General features: G+C 40.2%; 1 protein-coding gene and 1 non-coding gene across 6 annotated transcripts in view; both read left to right on the top strand.

Annotated features, from left to right (window-relative positions):
- The window catches only part of SPIRE1 (spire type actin nucleation factor 1), a 140924-nt gene that overhangs the window by 4800 nt on the left and 114174 nt on the right, over window positions 1–21950 (top strand). For 4 of the 5 annotated variants that reach the window (XM_064481646.1, XM_031439240.2, XM_064481647.1 and 1 more), the window contains exon 2: window positions 14153–14187. The exons of the other annotated variant lie outside the window; for it this stretch is intronic. In XM_064481646.1, the coding sequence (XP_064337716.1) occupies window positions 14153–14187 (35 nt within the window). The remainder of the gene's footprint in view (window positions 1–14152; window positions 14188–21950) is intronic. 5 annotated transcript variants of the gene reach the window in all.
- On the top strand, window positions 13288–13360 carry TRNAA-CGC (transfer RNA alanine (anticodon CGC)). Its single transcript has one exon. It is a non-coding gene; the product is annotated as a tRNA-Ala (tRNA).

Below are 21950 nucleotides of genomic sequence, written 5' to 3'. Positions count from 1 at the left end.
AATACATTTGTGCTTTTTGTATCTGCATTTCTGCCTTATGCAAGGGAATATGGTGGAAAAATACTACTCATTTACAGATACTGATATGTAAGTAAGTTGGGACTCTGTTGGGAAGTCATTTGCCTTACTAAGAGTTTTGATTCAACTTTAGAAGAAAAAAATCATTGGTCTACCAAGGACTATATGTTGATAAGAGACGATAAGTCGTAGTCTGCCTGTTTTATTTGTAAGGTCAGAATCACTTTCCTGCTTTGTAGGTTCTGTGAAATGGCGACAGTTCTCACCCCACCTTCGTAATAGTGTCATTGGACCATGTAACATTTCCCATTTGCTTCCTGTGGGCCAAGTAGAAAAGAAGAAACTATCCTCTCCCAAATACTTGTTTAAAACTATGCGGGAAAGATTCTGTGTTGCCAAATTACCAAATATAATGTTTTTAAACAAACTTTTTATTTTGAGATAATTTTAGATAGAAGAAAAATTGCGAAGATAGTGTAGAGAGTTCCCGTGTGCCTTTCATCTGGTTCCCCTAATGTCAGCATCTTACGTTACTGGGTACGTTGGTCAGAACTGACTAACCGCAAGTTACTCTTAGCTAAACTGCAGACTTCATTTGGATTGCCCTAGTTTTTCTGTTGGTGTCCTTTTTCTGTTTCAGAACCCCACCCGGGAAACCTTGCTGCATTTGGTTGTCATGTCTCCTTAGTCTCTTCTGCTCTGTGGCCATTTCTCAGACTTTCCCTGTTTCCCACGACCTTGACAGTCCTGAGGAGTACTGGTTGGGGGTTTTGCACAGTGTCCTCCCAGTTAGGTTTGCCTGGTGTTTTCCTGACTAGGATGGGTTGTGTGTTTGAGCAGAGAGTACCAGAGAGGGGAAGGGCTCCCCTCATCACATAGGGCCGGGGCCCGGGATGTCCCACAGCACCACTGGTGATCGGCGCCTTGGTTGCCAGGTTTCTCCACTAAAGAGTAACTGTTTACCTTTTTTATACTTTATTCTTTGGGAAGGAGTCACTGGGTCCAGCCTGCATTCAAGGAGGCTCTTCCTGCAGCAGTGAGTATCTGCTTAGTATTGTTTGGGATTCTGTGAGGAAGACTTGACTCTTCTCCCTCATTTACTTATTCAGTCATTTATCAAGTCTAGATTCATGTGTATTTTATACTTCGGTTGTGATCCATTACCACATTCTTTCTTCTTTCCGCTTAAATTGTTCCGGCTGTGGCCATTGGAAGCTCTTTCAGGCTGGTTCCCGCTTCCCTTTGTGCCCGTTTTGTGTTTTGAGCACATGGCTTCTTTCTGGCACTACAGGATGCTGCAAGGTGTATCTTGTATATTTTCCGCCCCAGCCCCAGAGTTAGATGTATCTCCAAGGAGCTCAGGGCTGGGTGTCCTTATTGCTACTGAGGTTGTTTTATTTTTAATATAGAAGAAGAATTGAAATTTTAAAAGGTTTTATTATTTTTGTTCAAACTTTGTTAGATTTGGGAAACACCCTTTCTGGTGTCTTCCTTTTACTGGCATGGCCACTGTTGTCTGCTGGTTGGTATATCCACTCCTTTGTTCAGCAGTTGCTTATGGAATACTGCAGAGCCATGTTGAGTAGGGAGGTTCTGAGAGAGCCGTCTGCACAACATGTTTATTAGAAGGGAGAGATACCTGGGAACTGACACCAGAGGAATCTGTGTTGGGTGTAAACTTGGGTATACTGGAGCTGAAGGGAGGTCAGTGAAATGCGGCCACTTGTGTCTAACATCAGCTCCCTTTAGTATTTACTTTAGTGCAGGTATGCCACTGTTGAATTCAAACTAAAACCAGTCTGGGACATTAGTGTAAATTTAGTAAGGATTTGATTGGGGTCATGTATATGGAAAGGCTGTATCCCTCATAATAACAAGATTTGCTGACCCACATTTAGCTTCTGAAAACTGACTCTTAGATCTTTTTATACTACTTGTGCTAATGCATTTTTTAAAATTGGGTCTGTTATCTTTTTCCCTCATAGTTCCCACTTTCTCCCCTGCCTAATCTCATTGGAAGACAAATTCCATCTGATGTACTCCCTTAGTATTTGTATTTCTGGGAGATGAAGATATATATGGAAATAAATGGTTAGTAGTAGTAGAATGCCATTAACAGTCACTGTGGATTGTCTGGTCCTGGGATTAGCCATTTCCTCCTGGATTTTAGTGAAAATATGTTAGAGGAACCCCCTATTACATGTCTTCAGTTACTCATTTCACCAGTATTTGTGTGCCTTCTAGGTAAACTGTACAAGATGTTGAAGAGAAAGAGAGGAAGGAAGGAAGTGCACCCATATATTCAAGATCACAGGTGCATAAATTAACACAGTACAGTAATTCCAAAATAATAGAGATGTGTACAGAAAGCTCTGTGAGTGCAGGGGAGAGAGTGATTGCTCAGTGTGATGTGAGGCAGGATTCTCAGTGGAGGTCTGTTTTATGGAGATCTTGAGGGATGAGCAGTGGGATAAAAGGAGAACTTGTTAGGCAGATGCAACAGTCAACATAAAGGCTTAGAAATGTGGAAGAACTATTCAAAGAACAATGGTACACGGATTGTAGTATGGCATTTGTGCTGACACCCACTTCGCCATTCCAAAAGCAGACACTACTTAATCAGTCATCACATTTTTTGCTGCTGAATGTGTAAGCAGCTCCAGAGATCTCACCAGGGTGCTTCAGGCAGCCACTACCAATTATTTGGAGTTGGCACGTGAGGTTGAACCTGTTTGTCTTCTCTGCAGTGGGCATCCATAGTGCCTGGAGCATCGGATATGTGTGGGAGTGGTGGAGAGGGAGACAGACTGGAAAGGTGTGCTGACTGGCATCAGGTTTCCTAGTGCTTTTTGTGCTGCGGCTGAGTTTGCACTTATGGTCTGTATAGGCAGTGGAGAGCCATGTGAGGATTTTAAGCAGGAAAATGGTGTAGACAGGTTACTCCAAACAGAAAGATAAACTTTGTAGAAGCTAGTTTGAACTGAGTGAACTGAGGGCAGAGACACTAGGAGGCATTTCATGCTATCATTAGATCTTAGTGGCCTCTAAGTTGTCAAACCAGTTAGGAGTGTTATGGCTGTTCAGACAGGAGATGATGGCGGCCTGAACAAGGGCAGTAGGAATGGGGACAAAGAGTCAGACTGAGAATGATTTAGGAAATAGAACAGGACATGGCTATTCAGTTTGTGATGTGGGGTGAGAAAAAGGAAGGAATCTTGGAAGGCTTGGACCTCCCACCTGGGTGCCTGGATGGTAGGGAAGGCAGGGGCAGGATGGAGTGGGAAGATGATGACTTACACATGCTGGAAATTGAGTTGGCCTGGAAAAATATTTTTCCTATGGAGTCATGTTATTTCCCACGAAGTTCCTTTGCTCTTCCAGAAGGTTACAAATAAACTGTTCAGTGTCACATGGTCACATGAAAAGAACATAAGGGTTGGCTGTAGAAGATGTGGTTTTGTTTCTTGGTTCTGACACTTAGTATTGCTTAGTTATAACTTCAGGCAAGCCATTTAACCTCTGACTCTCCATTTCTTTATCTGTAAAGTGGAAATAATATATGCCTAGCCCTTCTCAGAAAATTGTTGAGAACAAATGAGGGGATTTATGTGAGGGCATTTTGTCAGCTCATACATACTTAGACATGTATATATTTGCACACATATATGTTTTCACTGAGCCATTTCTTCCCTTGGTAAAAGGATGAGTGTTTCAAGCTACTTTGATTCAAGATTGATAAAGAACTACTAAGAGAGTCTTAAATAAATGTGTATTTGAAGTCCATAAAATGATTCTTGAGGTTGAAAGAAATCTGAAGTGTTGGTCTTCATCCTGTCATTAGATCTTGGTTGCCTCAGGTGCTACACCAGGGCTTTAGTGTAGATTGTAATGGGCTGAAGAGAGCCCAGCAGAATGACAGAGGAAGTTCACTTGTGTTTGACTACCATTGATTGTAGCTTTAAATTTAAAAAAATCATATGGTATTCTTGAATTTAGCTTTTCACTCACTTTATTTTCTAACTTGTTTGATATTATTTATTAATAATTTAATCTAGCCTCTTTATATCCCTGGCGAGTGTTGGGGGGCTTCTTTACATAAGTAATAAAGTAATGTAAATAAAACTTTCAGCGCTAAACTGTTGGAACCAGCTTCATTTGAGAACTGTAAGATAAGGTGCAGCTTAGATGAAACATTTGGCTTATTCTATTGCCTGATGTGTGTAAAATTAAATTTTATTGGTGGGAAATGATTAACTTTTAAAGATTTGTTTAAAAATTGTCTGATGATAGTTGCTTCCTAACTTTGATCTTTTTGCAGTTAACAATCATTTTTATTCTACTTGCATTTGAGGAACTTAATACTTTACTGATAGGTATAATAAGAATATAACTTATGAAGTTAGTTGCAGAAAGAAGGTGTTTCTTGGTATATATATAGTAAAGGTTAAATAGCTAAAAACTTGTGCCTAGGTAGTTTTTACAGTTTAAATCAGATGCACCCAATCTTGATAGAGGGTAAGTAACATATATGGGCAAGTGGATATGGATGGCAGTTACGAGGCTGCCAGATTATCTGAAGGAGCTTGAGTTTGGTGTAGAAGTACCTGACATACCTCTCTGGCAGGGTTCCTATTGGCTAGGATGGTGTCAAATGTGAATGGAGGCCGCAGTGGAGAGGAAGTTCTACGGAGAATACACAGAGTGTGTTTTAAAAAATAGAATTCTTCAATTGACAGGAAATATGAGAATATTTGGGATCATCACCTGCTAGTCAGCTTTTTTAAATAATTTGACTTGGGGAGGTTCCCCTCCAGGTTCTCCTCCTTCTTGAAAAAAAGTGATACAGTGCTGTGATCTCAGTGTATTTTTCAGGTCTCATGAAGTTTAGGCAACTCATTTTTGGATTAATATCACTAGGGAAATTTGTTAACCCAAATTCACACTGTACACAAAAAGAATCCCAACTTCCATCATCTGATCCCAACACAGGAGTGTCAGAAATGTGACCTCTGCACTGCTCCCCACCCCCCTTATGTCCCTGTGAAAAAGAAAACATTGCTGCATGGTCACACTTGCCTGCAGAGCTCTTCTGAAGGTAGCATCCTCGGCAGCTGCTGCCGTTCGGTTAGAATCTGCATGAGAGGTGAAGCCTGTTTGCTGTTACAGTCTTTGAGTGTTGCCAAATTACATAAAATAGACAAAGTTACATTTGAGTTTTGTTGAAAAAAGTTATGCTGAAACTGAAGTAATATTTTCCAGTGAAAAATACTTGACATTTAATGATATTTGTTGTATGAGCTGATTTAGTTAATTAAGGTTGCTGAATAGAAAGAAAAAAGTAACACTCCAGTAATTAACAAAATGTATTATTATAACTTTTATTGCAGAACAAGGTCAGTTATATCTTCTTACTCTTGGACTAGTTTGGGAGAGTTTGGGGTCTGGACCAAACTTCTCCCTAGATTTGGGAGGCAGTGGTGCTGGAAGAGGGACAGAAATTGGGGTGCTGGTTCCGTCAGGCAGCCAGCCGGGCTTGCTCATTAGAGGAGCAGGAAGAACTAGAAAGGGAGGCCAGGCTGCAGGTAAGGGCCAGTCCGTGGTCTGTGCTGGGGGGTCTGGAGTTGTTTTTAGTTACTGATACCAGGTCCAAGGGCTAGATAGTCCCTAGGAAGGCACCCAGCAATAATAAGCCAAGCCAAGGCGTCCTTGCCCACCCCCCCCCTTTTCTTTTAAATGAGCAGATTTAGTCACAGGTTCTAGGATGCAAAGTACAGACTAGTTCTCAGAATTAAAGCAGAAGCCCCCATGTTTCAGAATTGGGATAAACTTGAAGTTTATGGCAAAGGTGACTTGAGGCTGAAGGTTCTAGAGCCTGGCTTGGGGCTGAGTCTACCTTTGGGGATCAGATGAGCTCAAGGAAAGAGAGTTAAATTCTGGGGAGAACCTGTTAAACTGACATATTGTCCCTGAACGAAGAGATGACTGCTCTGTCCATAGTGTAGTGAGATTAAGGGTCATGTTCCTCACCAGGGCCAGGGTCAAAAATCATTTGTCTGTAAGAGCACCACTGGGTTATACAAGGACACGTGCTTGTCTTTATGCTTCTATGCTTGCTTAAAATGGTAAGATTATGCTCCACATCTGTTGAGATGTGATTAGGTGCATTCCCCATGGCTATTCAGGGGCTTCTTTGTTTTATTGAGAGGGTTTAAATAAAGCTCACCTAAACACCAAGTATTTTTGTTCTCTGCCCACAGTTATTTGTAATGATCAGGGGACAGATAAACCAAAGTAATACTTAGCAAAAATTTATTCTTAATATTCTTGAACTCCCCCCCCCCCCCCGTGCTGACCCGCTCTTCATTTTGGGCCCCCATGTCTTCTTAATCTCTCCCTTACTGAGCTGGGACACCTGGCTTGGGTCAGCACCTGGGCTCTTTGACCTTCACTAAATCATTTTATTCTTGAGAGCTTGAGCTTCCTCAGCTGCTAAGATGAGGGTTTTGCACCAGTGCTTCTCAGGTCTGGGCACTGCAGCAGCATGGAGAGTATGCTCCATCTGTATACAGCAAGTATGGATTAATTTTAAGTATTAATGAGTTATTTCATTGACCATAATTTATTTTCTTAGAATTTAAAAAGATTGTGGGGTTGGTTTGAATGGCATGTATTTCTAGAAATGTCCAGGAAATTTTGGATGGATGTCTTTGTCTTTAATACATTTCTGGCAGAGGTGTTCGGAATAGTTCCATTGATTATAGCATTTCCTTTAAGGCTGGGGTCTTGTAAATACAATTATCAGAGTATCTGAATGAAGTTTTCAACCAGAGTTGTTGAGGGTAGGGAGAGGAACAATTATGGTCACCAGAACATTCTTAGAGTGCTGTCAGTTTTCGAAGGCATACTTGAGGGGTGAGATAAGCATCTCAGGGGTGTGCCAGGCAGTGGAGGAGGAGACAGGGTGGAGAGAGGTGGTGACAGCACGAGGGGAGGAGAGTCTCTCGCATCTTCAGAAAAGCTCAGTGGATGTATGAAGTGCCCGCGTGGCCTGTCACGGCTGACACGGCATGTCCAGGTGCAGGAGACGCTGGGAGCTGACAGGTGGGGTAGTGGGCTTCCTACTCACAGGCCAGGGCCCAGGCGAGGGCTTGTCGGTTCTGTCTAGATATCTGAGGGGCCAAGCAGTCTGTTGACTACAGCTTTTTGGGTTTGGAAGAGGAGTCTTTCTGACTTATTTTATCACTGGAAAGATGGCTTCCAAGACTTAAATGGTTGACAGAGCTACTGTTTATCAAGTACTTACTGTGTGACAGCCAACAGACTGAGCAGTTTAGTTTATTGCATTTGATCTTCACAACATACTTACGATAGGTACTGTTACTAACCTCCACTTTACACGTGGAAGGTGAGGTGTAGAGGCCTTAGATACAGCCAGCAGCCCGCTTGGGGCTCAGACCCCAGAAGTCTGGCCTGGAGTCCTTGCTCCTAGCCAGTGTGCTCTGTTGTCTTGTGCTCTGTGGGTAAGTTCTTACTGTGGATCATTCGCTGTGGGATTAGCCTGTGCACAGGACAGCCTGAGGGTCACGGGTGGGGTGGTGAGAGGATGTTATCTTGCTTTGGTTTTTTGATTGTTTGTGTATTTGTTTTCTGTAACAAATCACCAATAATTTTGTGGCTTAAAACAACACAAAATTATTGTCCTGCGTTCTGGCAGTTAGAAGACTGGAAATGGGTTTTATGGGCTAAAATCAAGGTGTTGGCAGGGCTGTATTCCTTCTGGAGGCTTCAGGGGAGAATCTGTTCCTTGCCTTTCCATCCAGTCTCTAGAGACTTTCCACGTTCCTTGGTTTTGTATCCCCCTTCCTGTAGTAAGTCACTCTAGCCTCTGCTTCCATCATTGCGCCTCCTCCTCTGACTCTCTTGCCTCTCCCTTACAAGGCTCTTTGTGGTTATGTTGGCCCCACCTGCGTAACTCAGGATACTCTCCGCATGTCAAGACCCTAATCACAGCTGCAGAATCACTTTGCTATGTAAGGTACATATTCACGAGTTCTGGGGGTCAGGACGTGGACATCTTTGGGGGGCTGTCATTGTTTAGCTTATTATAGTCTCTTTATTTATGGGCTGATGATACAGGTGGCCACTCCAGGATTTCTTATTTTCAGTTTTGAGTAATAGCTAGTGAAGCCTCCCTTCCCACCTCCCTGGCCAGAGCCGTGGCTCAGCTCCATTTGATACCGTCACCCCAGACACGGTCACGGGAGAGGCGTGTGTGTGCTAGGAAGCTCTGGGGACAGGTGTACAGTAAGAGGTAGTGGTTTTAAAGATCTCAGTGAACAAGCAGAAAAATAAGCAGAATTTTACAATAATCCGTCATGTGATTTATCTAATTTTTGTATTTCAAAGTCTGTACCTGTTTTACATGGTTGTAATCTGGTAGACACAAACATTTATATTCGACGTCTCTGTCACACATTTCATCACAAGACTCTTGAGGGCTAACTGAGATCTTTCTGCTGACTCGCCATGCCAGCTCTTCTTGGGGCTTGATTTTCGTGTTTGCGCGTCGCCCTTCTTCCCACAGGGCTGTCATGATGCGCCCAGCCTGGGTTGCGGAGCCCCTGCTGTGGGCATTGTGCAGAGCCTTTCAAGGCATTTTTTTCCCCATTTAATGGCATTTAATCGGCCTCCTGGGGTAGTAATTATCACCTTTTTTGTAGGTGAGAAAGCAGAAAACTCTGGGAAGTATCTTATTTTTAAGTCATATCATACAATTAGTAAGTGATGGAACTGCCATTTGAACTGAGGACAGTCAAAATCTAAAGGCTTCTTCTTATTCTACCACATGGTTTTACCAAGGCGGCTAAGAGAGAGGCTTATTTACGTAAACTGTTGCTAAATATCAGTAGTTGTGAAGAAAATACGTTAGCACAGGGCCATTGTGGTGGAAAGTTAAATTTTATTTCATTCTTCGTGACAGCCAGAAGAAGAGACTTGATGAAACGCTGTAGTCGGTTAGTGAGGATAATGCCTTTCCCCAGTTTTCTCCTATGTCTCAATTCTAAATCCCTGTTACTCTTTGAGCATCTATACTAGTGAATTTGTTTGACCTAGGGGATGATAATTTGATAATTTAACAGTCAAAATAAAAGTATCCTTAATGTAGCTATTTCTTGTGTCAAATGCATAGCATTTTTTTCTTATTAAAAATGTACCTTTGCAAAAATGACTTTGTTGGGGGAGATGGGTATAAGCTAATAATTACATAGTATCATTGTCCTAACTTGATACAGAAACAGCAAACAAGTATATGCTGATCATGGATTCTAAGCCCTCAGTGACCATGATGTTGCAGAAATACACATGTGATTAGGCTGCAGGAATTAGTTTGTTGCTAAATTTCAGCCTGTTAAGTGTTCGAAACTATTCTCTTTTATTTCTAATATTAATGTAAGAACTGTCCAAAAAGCATACTTACTGTACTTCTGTTTTATAAAGTATTAGAGATCTTACACTAATGCTTTTGTTGATCAGTTTTGATGAAGTCTTTGAGAGTACTTTTCTTGAAAAAATGAAGCATGTTCAGGGTGTCCTGGTTTTCTTCTCACCCTGACCCAGCCCACCAGCAGCTCCTGTGACTTGTGCTCCTGAGTCGTATCTTGTATCCTCTGCTTCTCTTCCTGGACGCTGCCCCGCCTTGGGCTGGTGGCCCCCATTGCCCTCCAGGATAGCGACGGTAGCCTCCTCACTGGCTGTGGGCTTTCACTGTGACCCTCTCCGCTGCATTCTTCATGTGGCACGACTGACCTGGAAACCTACCCAGCACCAGCTCACGCTCCAGTAGCTTCCCTTTGTGCTTGACCTCAAATCGAAACTCCCTGTACTGTCCTTCAAGGCCTGAGGTGTCTGCCCCGCCTGTCCTTGCAGACCCTCCCAGGGCCTTACTGCAGGCTGCTACCTGGTTGTGGACTATAGCTTCTTCCCCAGCCCTGCGCTGCAGTGATCTGCTCCCCAGCCTCAAGGTCTCTACTTAAATGCCATCTCCTCTTGGAGTCTTGCTGGCAGTTTTCTTTCTCTTCCTTTTCTGTCCTTAGCAGCATTCATTACCAGTTGTAATTATTTTACCTGATTGCTTTTTTTTGCTGTTCACTAAAATGTAAGCTCCATGGGGCAAGGACCATGTTTGGCTTGTTTGCTACTTTGTCATCACAGTTACCAGTAGTATTTAGTAAGCATTCAACAAATAATGTATTGAACGGGGTGGGGGCGGGGGTCAGAGGCAAGCTGGCAAGGTGGCACTGCCTAGTTTGGTCACCTAGGACGAAGTTGGAGGATCATTCTGAGGGCCATTTTTTCATCCTGAAGATTACAAGGTTTCTGTGTCTTTGATGGGCATAGTTTGCCTTCTGCTTATTCAGCTGATCTGAATCATGTTGATAATGTGACTGTGTGATCATTCACCTGTATGCTGAGGTTTCTACTCCAAAGACTGGAGTACTGCCTTAATTTAAAAGTATTATTCATCTGCATGAACATCGGTGAATTTTTTTGAAACTCTGCCTTAATTTCTGTCACATAGTTGTGTGAGTCATCAGAATTTGTGATTGCATTGAGGTGAGGCCATTCCAGACAGTGTGCCATGTGAACTGCCGAGGCTCTGACTGGCCTGTTAAGGCGGGCATATTCGTGATGTGTTCCCTCTGGTACCTTATTGAGCAGGATCATCTGATTACCAACTTTTGACATTGAAAATGTCTGATAAAGAGGACAGTGTTGCTTAGGCAATGAGTTCTTTATGACCCATTTCATACTAGGAATAGTGTGGCTTTTTAAAGCCATTCTGTGTCATTTTATAGGAAGACATTAGTTTTTCTATTTCCTGGACACGAGGGAACTTGTCTAGCAAATCTTAAGAGCATCAGATACTTCAGAATGAGTTAAAAAGAAGGGTCTAAACCAGCTTTGATTCTTGTAGCATTGTTAAAATGTCCATTCCTTTTGAGAAACACTGAACTGGATCTTTGGCTTGCTGTGCAAATCACCCCTCTTCCTAGTGGGTAAGTGCTTTGATGGTGTTGGAATATTTTGAAGCTTAATGTTTAAATACCGTTTCAGATATTTCTTTTTATTTTACATCGTCACATAGTTAATCTAGCCTTCTAATTAAACTCACCCTGATAAAAATGAATAGAATCAATAAATCAATAAAGTTGTTACTTTCATTGAAAGAACTAATTGACTGCATTTAATAATGGGAAACCTTGGTTGGGCTTACCATCAGCTTCGGTTACTGGGGTAGTAAAAAGTGGAGGCATAAGATTCTAGGTTTTAGAGGGATCCCTTATGTCTGGTTCTGTAAGACAGAGGTGGCCAGCCTTTGAAGAAGAGCTCAAAGGTTGTCAGATGAAAACCCCAGGTGCTATCCTGGCAGTTTCTAACTGTTGACTCGGGGGTGCCCTTCCCCAGAAACAGTGGCATCGGTGGTGGGCAGCTGGGCCGCGGGCCGCTGCAGGTGGGAGTGGAGGAGCAGGCTCACAGAGGCCCACTGCTGCTCCTGCTGCCTCGGTGCCATGGTCTCTGCGCTCTGTCATTTCGTGCGTGCATGTGGCTCCTCAGGCTCAGATTACCTATGGATTGGGCAGGATCGTTTCTGAGGTTCCTTTAGACTCTGCTGTCCTGTAACTGGGATGTTCTGATTCCTGGGTCAGGGTCTGGGCAAGGATTTGGATGGCAGAGTGGTGCAGGTGGTCCGGCACTTCGTACCTGACCACCTTTTCATGTTTGGATGACTTAGTCATGAGTTCAGATGGATAACCAAAAGTGGTGTGTGTTCTCACAAAAATTTTTGGTACTCTTACAGAAAAGCATTTTCAGTTTTATAATAGAGGCCATTGGAAAAAAATCTTATTTCATAGAATTTGTACCCTTTTGACATCACTCATTCTTTGAGCGCTTTGTTACCTTCTGGTTCAAGAAGATGTTCATCTTAGCTTGCAGTTTCTCTTTCCCAACCCTGGTTTCAGCTGATTTCCCGAGGAGTCCTGACTCCTTGGAGGGGAGTGGGCTAGGCGAGCCTTTGCAAACTAGGGTGCTGTTACTCCTCCCTCTTTTGGGCGGAGCTGGGAGCAGAAGGTAGGTTTTGTGGTGTGTACTACGTCTAGCTCCAGTTCTCACGCAGGACTCTTCTCTCCCCACACGTGAGGTTTGTGGGTCCTTCCTCCCTGCACTGATGACTCCGAGCAGTAGCACTGTGTTTACTGGTTTGCTCAGTGCTGCAGTACATACAACATCGTTTCAGACTTTTTCACCAACACTACTACCAACGACAAACCTACTACATGAAACTCTGAATTTCTCTGTATTTCTCTTTATCTGAGAATATATCATACTGAAGAGGTACATCCATGTACTCTCAAAGGGGTTACTCTCTGTTATAGCTTGTCTTAGTACCGTGTTTCTGCCTCCCTTCCACCTCCTATTCAGAGTTAGACACTCAGTAAACGTTTGCTCAGAGGTATTCTGTGCCCTTTGAGTTATTTCTGTTCACAGTACTTTCCTAGGTTAAATTAATTACCATTTCTGTAGGAGTCAAGTACGATTAATCTATCAAAAGCACTAATATTCTGAGCAGTCATATATAAATAAATAGAAAGATAATATGTAATATGATGTATGTAACTCTGTAACATTTAATTTTATGTAACACTAAATAATATATAAATAACAGTTATATATTTATCAAACTTATATAAACACATATATTAAACCCGTGTTATCTATGTGTTCATATAATCTTTAATTATTTATTGCTTATATATCATTTTAAATTCACTCAACCCAACGTTTCTTAAATTCTGGTCTCAATTTCAGCCACTATTTCACGTAAGGATCATTATTAGGTCTTCAGAAATTGTGGGTTTCATCTTTATATGCTTCCCAACTCTTAAGATGAAAAATGAAAACATTATTTATGATTTTTTTGGTGGTATCATTGTAGAGTCTAAGGTATATAAATTCTGTCTAAGCATAAAAACAACCACAGACTGATGGAACAACCCCTGTAGGCGAGGTGTAGGGGTACTAGGCTGGGGAGAGGAAGGAGTTAGCTAGGTGGGAGGATAGTTTTGGGTAGAGGAAAAGAGGTAGACGTAAATGTGTATTTGAACTTAGGACAATGAAACTCAAGAAATATAGGCTGGGGAAATTAAATTCTTTAGTACCCAATGTAAATATGTTATTTATTGTTTTTTATTAAAACTGTTTAATAGAGGAGGGTGTAGCTCAGTGGTAGAGTGTGTGCTTCGCATGCATGAGGTCCTGGGTTCAATCCCCAGTACCTCTGTTAAAAAAAAACACCTAAGTACCTCCACCCAATAAACAAACAAACAAACAAACAAACAAACAAATAAATGATTCTCCTTTAAAATAACTTTTTTTTTAATTTAAAAAGTATGTTTTAATCACCCAAATTGACAGAAATATATAACTATACATGTTCCTTGGTATTATGTCTCAGTGATGGAGAAAATGTTAATGGTGGTGCAGCCAAATATAGTTCAGTCTGGTTATCCTCTGTTGATTAGAATTACTACATTAATTATATGATTTTGTCTGTTAACATCTTAAAGAAAAACAACCATCGTATATTAAAGTAAATAGGAGCTTGAAACATTTCTGATTTAATTGAAATGATCATTGTATCTTTAAACTGGAAATATATTTGGGGACAAGCCCAAGAGTCTTTTAAAGGTTTTTAAAGGCATTTCAGAGTATTTTAAAAGTTACCTTTTAAATGCCTTTACAACATTTAAGATATTTCAAAAAGAAACCAAGGTAAAATATTTTTGCTTTACTTCCATTAATTTATATAGATGCATATTAAATATGTGCATGTGTTTTACACCTTATTATAATTGAGCATATTCTTCCCATCTTTTTCTTTATTATATTTTTATGGGCCTATTTAAACTTAAACCTCTAAACAGGACCTTCTAGAATGTTTGATCATTCTAGCACCTTTTGTTTGTATAGATTTTCATAGACATAATGAAGCTATAGTCAGAATAGCTCAAATATTCTTTATGATAAAAAAGCCAAAATCCTCTGAAAGTAACTTTTTGTGTTTTTATTACAGGTAAATTGGGATATTCACATTGTACAGAAGCAGAGGTAAGAGAAATGATCAAATATTTCCTAGTAAAGCAGCTTTGCAGTCCTTTTTGGACTAACTTGAAGTATTGAACTATCACATTGGGTCTTTGGTCTTCTGATGAGGATGTGTTGAGAGCAGGCATGTATCTTGTCATTTAGGGAGAGTAAAATGTGAAGAAAAATCAGTTTTCTTGACCATATATTTAAAACGTCAGCGTGTGTTATAAAGATCAGCTTAATCATAGTTTAAAATTTTCCTGTGTTATTATGTGTGAAACAGATTTAGCTAAGATTCAGAGCTCTTAATAAAAAATAGTATGAGTTCAGTTTTTTTGTCATCCAGTCTAGGTGTCAAAATAAATCATTCAAATGTGCTGGACTCCTGTGGAGCTGCCTTGATACAGGCAAAAACAGGGATTTGGAAAGTGTTTCAGTAAACTCAGTAAAGACTTCGTCATGCTTTGTCATTTGTATAAGTAGGTTTATTATTTTTTAATAACAAATAATTTAATTCCGAACCCTGATTGTGACATTTAAGGAATTTGCACGTGACTCCATGTGTCCCCTGAGGACATTTCGAGGGCGACACTGAAACGCGAGGGCATCATGAGTTAAGTATGTGTGGTGCTCTTTTCCGGAGCTTTTGCATCATCGTTACATTAGGAGTCTTAGGTCTTCTGTTAATGACAGTGCCTGATTAAGGATTTAGGAAGTTATTTTTCTTTTTTTTATAATATATCTACATGCTGATGTAGGTTTTATTAAATTTTAATTGTTATTTTAAGTAAAATGCAAGCTTCCTAATGGATTGTATTGTATAATAAAGAAGCAAAAGTAATTTATTCTTTTTTTGCATTTGGAAGTTTTTCATTGTGTTTTTGTATTTCCTATTCAACTCTGGAAGTAGAGATAATTTTTTCCAAATTAGCTGTAAAAATGGACAAGAATTTAATATTTTGTATTTTCTATTCAACTTTGGAAGTGGAGATAATTTTTTCCAAATTAGCTGTAAAAGTGGGCAAGAATTTAATATTTTTATGTTGAGAGAATTTTTAATATATTGTTCAATATGATATAAATGAGTGGGATTTGATTTGAATAATAGATACAAGTTCTTTCTGTGGTTTCTTGTGTGTGTCTCTCTAGCTATGTAATTTTTTTTTCTGAGGTTTTATTATCAATAGGTGCTGAGTTTTTTCCAAATGCTTTTTCTGCACAGATTGATAGGCGCATGCAATTTTTCTTCTTTTGCTTGTTAATTAGATAGATTACATTGGTGATTTTCAGATATTGAACCAGTCTTGCATCCTGGGCATAAACCCTACTTGGTCATTTTGCATAATTCTTTTTATATATTATTAAATTCTGTTTGCTAATATTTGCTTGAGAAGCTTTGAGTCCATATTCATGAGGCATAACAGCCTGTAATTTGCATACTTCACGTGCGCTCTCTTTCTCTTAATGGTACTGTTTTTATCTGATTTCAGTTTTAGGGTATCTAGTTATGTAACTTTGAGCAAGTAATATTTTCTTTCAGAATTTTGGCTTTCTTATTTATAAAATGTTAATGGTAATCTCTATTAACCTTATGGGTCATGAAATTTTAAAGAGATAATATAGGTGAAAATGTTTCATAAACCCTAAAGATGCTATTATCTATATCAAAATGATACAAATATAATCAGCATTCATCTGCAGTTAGGTAATGAAATGTGAGGACTTTACATACAAGGCATAGATGTAAGTCTCATTATTCTTACTATATTGTGTTGCCATAAAATCAGTATGGTTTTAACATTTTGTTTAGGACTTGCTTTGTGTAGGAATGTCACTTCATTTTATCTCTGACGTGATAGCTCTTATCCTTTGATCCGTAACTTAGGTCACGAAAAGAATTGGAACCTAAACAGAACTGTCCTTCAGAATTTTTTTTGTATAACTATTTGAAAAGGAAAAAAATCACAAGAAATAAAAAGTTCAATCTGATACTTAGTTGACAAAATGGTTTTGGGGTATTTTGGGGGGTAACAGTGGTTATGAACTCTGGGAAGGAGATTGGGATTGTGGATGGTGATTTATCTACGTCGTTTGGAGTTTTTTGAAATGAGAGTGTCTCTTTGGTGATTAAAATATTAATGAGAGTGTATTACTTTGGTGATTAAAATAATAAAAAGGGGGGCAATAGAGGCAGTGGGAATGTTTTCAAGAAGTTTGACTTGCGGGGAGGAAACAGTTTAAGTAGGAAATTTTGTTTCGTTGTTAGGTTGAGGAAGATGGTGCATTTGGTGCTGGTGGAGGTAGTAAGGAGAGAGAGGGAGACCCGAGTCCACGTGAGGGAGTGGGTATCCGCCGGAACCAGACTCGTCTGTCATCTAGAGATGGCTTGACTATAGAACAGTGGTTCTCTGAGGGTGAGGCGAAGGCTCTGGGGGTTCGTGGCACCCTTTCACAGTCAGGCTGTTTTCAAAGTAGTACTTAGGCACTGTTTGCCCTTTCGTCTCATTCTCTCGTGAGTGGACAGTGTAGTGAGTGTACAGGGGCCCTTCGGAGGCTGCGTGACTGCACAGCAGGATGGTCATACCAGACTGACTGCAGAAGCTGAGGGCAGATGCAGCCGGCTTTCATTAAGCATGACCTTCAAGAGTTTTGCAGAAATGTAAAACAATACCACCCCTCTCACTTTTTTTTTTTTTTTGAAAATTTGGGAGTTTCTTTTTATAAAAATGTTACTAAGACGTATTAACATGTTTAATATTATAGCTAAACAATTTAATTTGAATGACTGAATCAAATTTTCTCAGTTTTAACTTGTAATACAGTAAATGTTTGAAGGATTATAGCTCATGTAAACAAAAACTCCTTGGATGCTCTAATAATTTTTGAGTGTTAAAGGATCCTAAAACTAACCGGTTTGAGAACTGTTGGGCTGGGGCCCGCAGGGCAGAGGTACTTCTTCCTGAGAAACAACATTAAGGGTGGAGAGAGGTGAAACCAGAGCCCTGAGGTAGACAGCGGAAGTTGAGGAAATCCTTGATACACAATCAGATCTAAGCCAGTCTGTTTTGTCTGTGAGAAGACAGGGTCATTTTTGAGTGTGAGGTATGCTGGATTGGAAGGTGGTTGCTGGAGCCCCTTTTCACCCTCAGTTGTTACTCTGTTGAGAAAAGAGAGTCCCAGTTCCTTTTGTAAGTTAACAGCCCCATCAAGCTCTCACTGAAATTGGGTCCAGTCCAAGACAGGGCTGCTGGCCAGTTGTGCAGACGCATAGGAGTGGGAATGACGCTGGCTGGGGTCAGGTATCTCATTGGGTACCACGTCGTGACGCCGGAGTGCCCCAGCCCTTCTCGGTTGGATGGGCTGTTGTGGGGAGAGGCAGGTAGGGGCATTTGTGCCCGAGCTCAGTCCACGCTCCCCCCTTTTCTTCTCACCTCTCGCCTCATCTGAAAGGTGGGTTGTTGGGCAAGTAGAGCGCTTAGCACAAAGCCTGGCCTGATGAGCACAGCACGTTCTCAGTCTTATTTCCTTGAGGCTCATAGCCCCACCAGGAGCCCGGGAGACATTGTCGCTTTATCTTCCTGACACAGTGCTTGACCGTCTTTAAGTTTTCCTAGTACATAAAAATCATGAATTATTTTCTAGTTTTACGTAAGTATTCTTTTTAATACTTTTCCTATATTCATAAAAACCAACCAAAATTATAACTTTGGAGGAAGCAAGGAGGTCATACATGGGCATTGGTTAACTTTTATGAGATCTTGTATCTCAAGAATAGCTCAGTGTTGCTTAAAATTAGGTGTTTTACTTTATTCCTCACTCTTCGGAAAAATTTTCCTTATACTGAATTATACTAGTATTTTCCAGTATTTGAACTCATGAAGGGAAATCTTTCATACAATTTGTTTTAAAAGACATGAAAAATTTTGACTTTAGGTAGTAATTTACTTTTTTCTCACAACTCTTTGTTTTTTGAAGATATAATTTACATACAGTAAATGTTAACCTTTTTAGTTATAGTTCAAGTGCTGACAAACACCATCCCCACAATCAAGTTCCAGCGCTCCCAGGATGCCCCTATCCCCCTTGTAGTCATTCCCTCCGCAGCCCCCAGCCCCAGCCCCCACTGATGTGTGTTCTGTTCTTTGGCTTTGAGGAGGACCTACAGTGTACATGGTTGGTGATCCTCCCGCGACCTCCCCTCTAGGAGTGGCTCCCAGCTCAGACTGGCAGTTCATAAACTCTCGAGCGCCCGACCTGTGCTTGTTGGGATTTGCCTGTGAGAGGAGCAGTCCCGATCCACAGTTTAGGAGAACTTTCACTCCCAGTTTACCTGCTGCCATTATTTAAACAGTTTTGCGGGTTGTAGTCATATTTGAAGAAAATGGCTAAGCACTTAAAAATACAAAAACAGTAAAAGATATGAGTTTTCAAGTATCTTAATTGAAACTTTTTCATTGTTTTTAGCTTTCCAGATTTTGTCACATTCTATCTTCTATTAACCACTGTTAATTGTGTAGCGCTCAGAGGCCCTTTTCCTTTAGCAGGAAGAAAGGTTAAATGAGTAACCAGAACAGTCCTGTTTTGTTGGATTAGCTGAATTTTAATTGGAATTGGTTAAAGCATTATATAAAGTTAAATAATTTTTGTCAATACTTTAATATTAATAGAGCTAGTTTGTAAAAATCATAGCAAAAATCGTAGCAAAAATTTAAGCTTTACTGAGGGAAACTATTGAAAAGATTCATGTACACATCTTAGAAGTAAAATTCATGTGTACCGTATGTAAGTAATTACACTGTTTCATTCCCGCCTGCATCTTTTAAAAATACAGCTTACTGTAAGCTGAGTACATTATAGACGTAAACTAATTTAACTCTCACAACTGATTTATGAAGTGGATGCTGTTGTTTGCGTTTTATAGATGAGAGCTGAAGTGTGGAGAGGTTAAGTAACTTGCCCAGGGCCATATAGCCAGTTTGTTGCAGAAGCACGTCTCCCACCTCTCTTAAGTTTGTGCTTTTCCAGCCTTTACTTCTCTGCGTCAGGTGTTTGCGTAATGCTGAAAATCCTGTGCCCCATTTGGGGCAGTGAAATGGCAGAGTGTCTCCTTACTCTGTATACGCCTCTCGCCTGTGACTCAGTCCTGCCGTGACGTTCCTGCTGGACGGGAACCAGGCAAAGGAGTGAACAGACGCAGGCTGTGAACCTCCAGCTCCGTCATTAGGCGAAGGGCGGGTCCGCCCTGACTTTAGTCTGATTCTGAATTACTCAGAATGGCTCAAGAATTCTGCTCTATATTTGAACGTCCTGGGAAAGCTGACCTAGAATTAGTCTGCTCATTGGGAGAACCCAAAGATTTTGAGAATGAGCCTGGAAATACATTAGCATTAGTATTGGGACTTGTTCCATTATGGTTATATATAGTTTGACACAAACTGGACTATATGAAAAATTTTCATGTGTCCTAAGCAGCCTAACATAAATTGCCAAAGGTAGTATGTAGATGTTCGCTGCTTTAACACAGAGTATAATATGAAAAAATACCCCTTTTTGTCCTTAGCTGAATCAGCCCCCTGTACTTTTTTTTTTAAATTTCTGGCTCATGTAGACTCACGGTGATTGTTGGATAAGTAACCTCTCTTTTAATATTTGATAGCCCTCAATTAATTTCAAAAGTAACTCAAAAATCTAAGATGAATGTATGTACTATTTTTACAAACATATTTGCATCAGTGTACAACTTCAGCTGCCATTTAGTGAGCCTGTTTTATATGATTGTGAAAATAGTATTTGATACCAAACTAAGTAAATCTACGAATAGCTAGCAGAAACAAAAGGGTGTTACTGTCAGATCTGCTCTTTTAGTGGAAGGCTGTGTCTGATCTTAAACCTTACTTTAAGGGATTTCTAAATGAAATTGTATGACAGTTAAAGTGATGATATGTGTTCTTTAAAAGAACTGGAAGAGAACTGCTGGTAGCAGCAGCATTTTCTCCTTTGGAGGAAACAGGAAGGAACAGGAAGTATGGTCACATTCTCCTTCCTGTCTTTTTGGATTGAAGACCCCAAACATGCCTGAATTTACATGGGTGACATTAACTTATATGGTCTGGAAACGGATTTATGTGTCCTCATAGTAAATTCTGTCTCCTTTTAGTTGTTACATCTGAGTGTCAGTATTAGTAGAGGGTGGTAGTGAGAGATTGATGATGTGGTAAGTGGATAATCTCCACTTAGATTTCCTGTGTCATCAGTTGTAGACTGGGGGTGGGGCACAGTATGACAGCTCCTCTCTTTCCCCCTCCCTAGCCCCTTCTCTTCTCTGTCTCAGGTAACATTTATTACCAAAGTGACCTTTCTGTGGTACAGTCATAGATGTCTTAAATTCAGGGGACACTGTTTGACCATAGGATACAAAATTTATATCAAGTAGAGTTCCTTTGTATAGTTTTTACTGTATTTGAAGACCAGTGACAGTTATACTGTATATACGTCTGGCAAAGGATTTCAGAGTAGCCAAATTATCTGGGAGTAAACATTTTATTCTTAAAGGAGCAGAAAGTTTATTTTTCAGGTAACTTATGCACTTCTAAGTACTTTGATAATAGAGTAGAAAGTTTTCTTAATAATTTGCCTTATCCAGGGGCCATATCAATCTGCCTTAATGAATAGTTTAAATTTTAAATGTTTTTAAGAAAATAAAACAATTTTTCAGCACAGATAATACAGTGCTGATAGGATCAAAGTGGGAAGGGGCTAAATTTTTATTTCCTTTTCAAAGTACCTTCATTCATTTGTAGAAATGTTTGCTTATTTTAAAAATTAAAACATCACAGAAAGATACAGAGAAGAATGTAAAAATAACTTCTTACCCTAACATTTAGTTAGAACGACTGTTTAGAATATTCTTCTAGACATCTCTTCCCCTGTATACAGAATAACGTTGACTTATTCATTGAGCATCTGTTATATGCTACTCTTAGGGATACATGCATCTTTGTGTAAGTGACAAATTTGGCTTTAAGGGGTTAGTTAGGCTGATGGAAAGGATTTAGATATAGGGTGGAACTTTCCAGGCAAAAGGACATCACAGCAAGGACTCTGAGAGAGCAAGCTGTGTTTGAGACCGACAGAACAGCAGGATGTCTGAGCATGGAGACAGTGAGGGGGCTGCAGGAGATGGAGGGAGACAAGGTGGTGCCAGGTCTTACATGCTGCAGTAAAGATGGGGTGTAAGTCCAGTTTCTCTTCAAGGGAAGAAGCATTTCTTTCTGAAACTTTCTTCTATTTCATAAGATCATATTTTGATATATATTCTTCATTTGCTATTTGCTTATAGTTTGAAGGGGGATGGTATTTATGCATTCATATTTCATCAGGTTATATATCATTTAATTAAATTGTTTTTGTAATCACATAAATACATAACTGATTTGGGAACAGACCCAACTGACCTGTGGTAAGCCTACAGCTCCCCTACCCGGGGACCTTGATGCACGGTGACCTGAAGAGTAGGTAGCCTGCTCGTGGCTAGTAGTTGTCACAGAGCTCTGTCAGTGTGGCCTCTGGAGGGGGTGGCAGTGTGAGGTGTGCAGGTTAGCCAGACAGAGGCTGATGAAGAGAGTGGTGTCTTTTGACGTCTTCCTTCAATTTGGTAGAGCTGTTACTGTCTTTGGCAGATACTGTGAGACAGAGTGAGAACAAAAACCCATTATCAGTAAAATTAGATAATTTGCTTGGTGTTGTGATAATCATCTAATTTCTTCTGATGATTAATTTGTTTG

Source organism: Camelus dromedarius, chromosome 32 (genome assembly GCF_036321535.1).
Source record: "Camelus dromedarius isolate mCamDro1 chromosome 32, mCamDro1.pat, whole genome shotgun sequence".
Classification (NCBI taxonomy): Eukaryota; Metazoa; Chordata; class Mammalia; order Artiodactyla; family Camelidae; genus Camelus; species Camelus dromedarius.
Note: the sequence above shows the minus strand (reverse complement) of the source record. Positions and strands in the feature narration are given on the sequence as shown.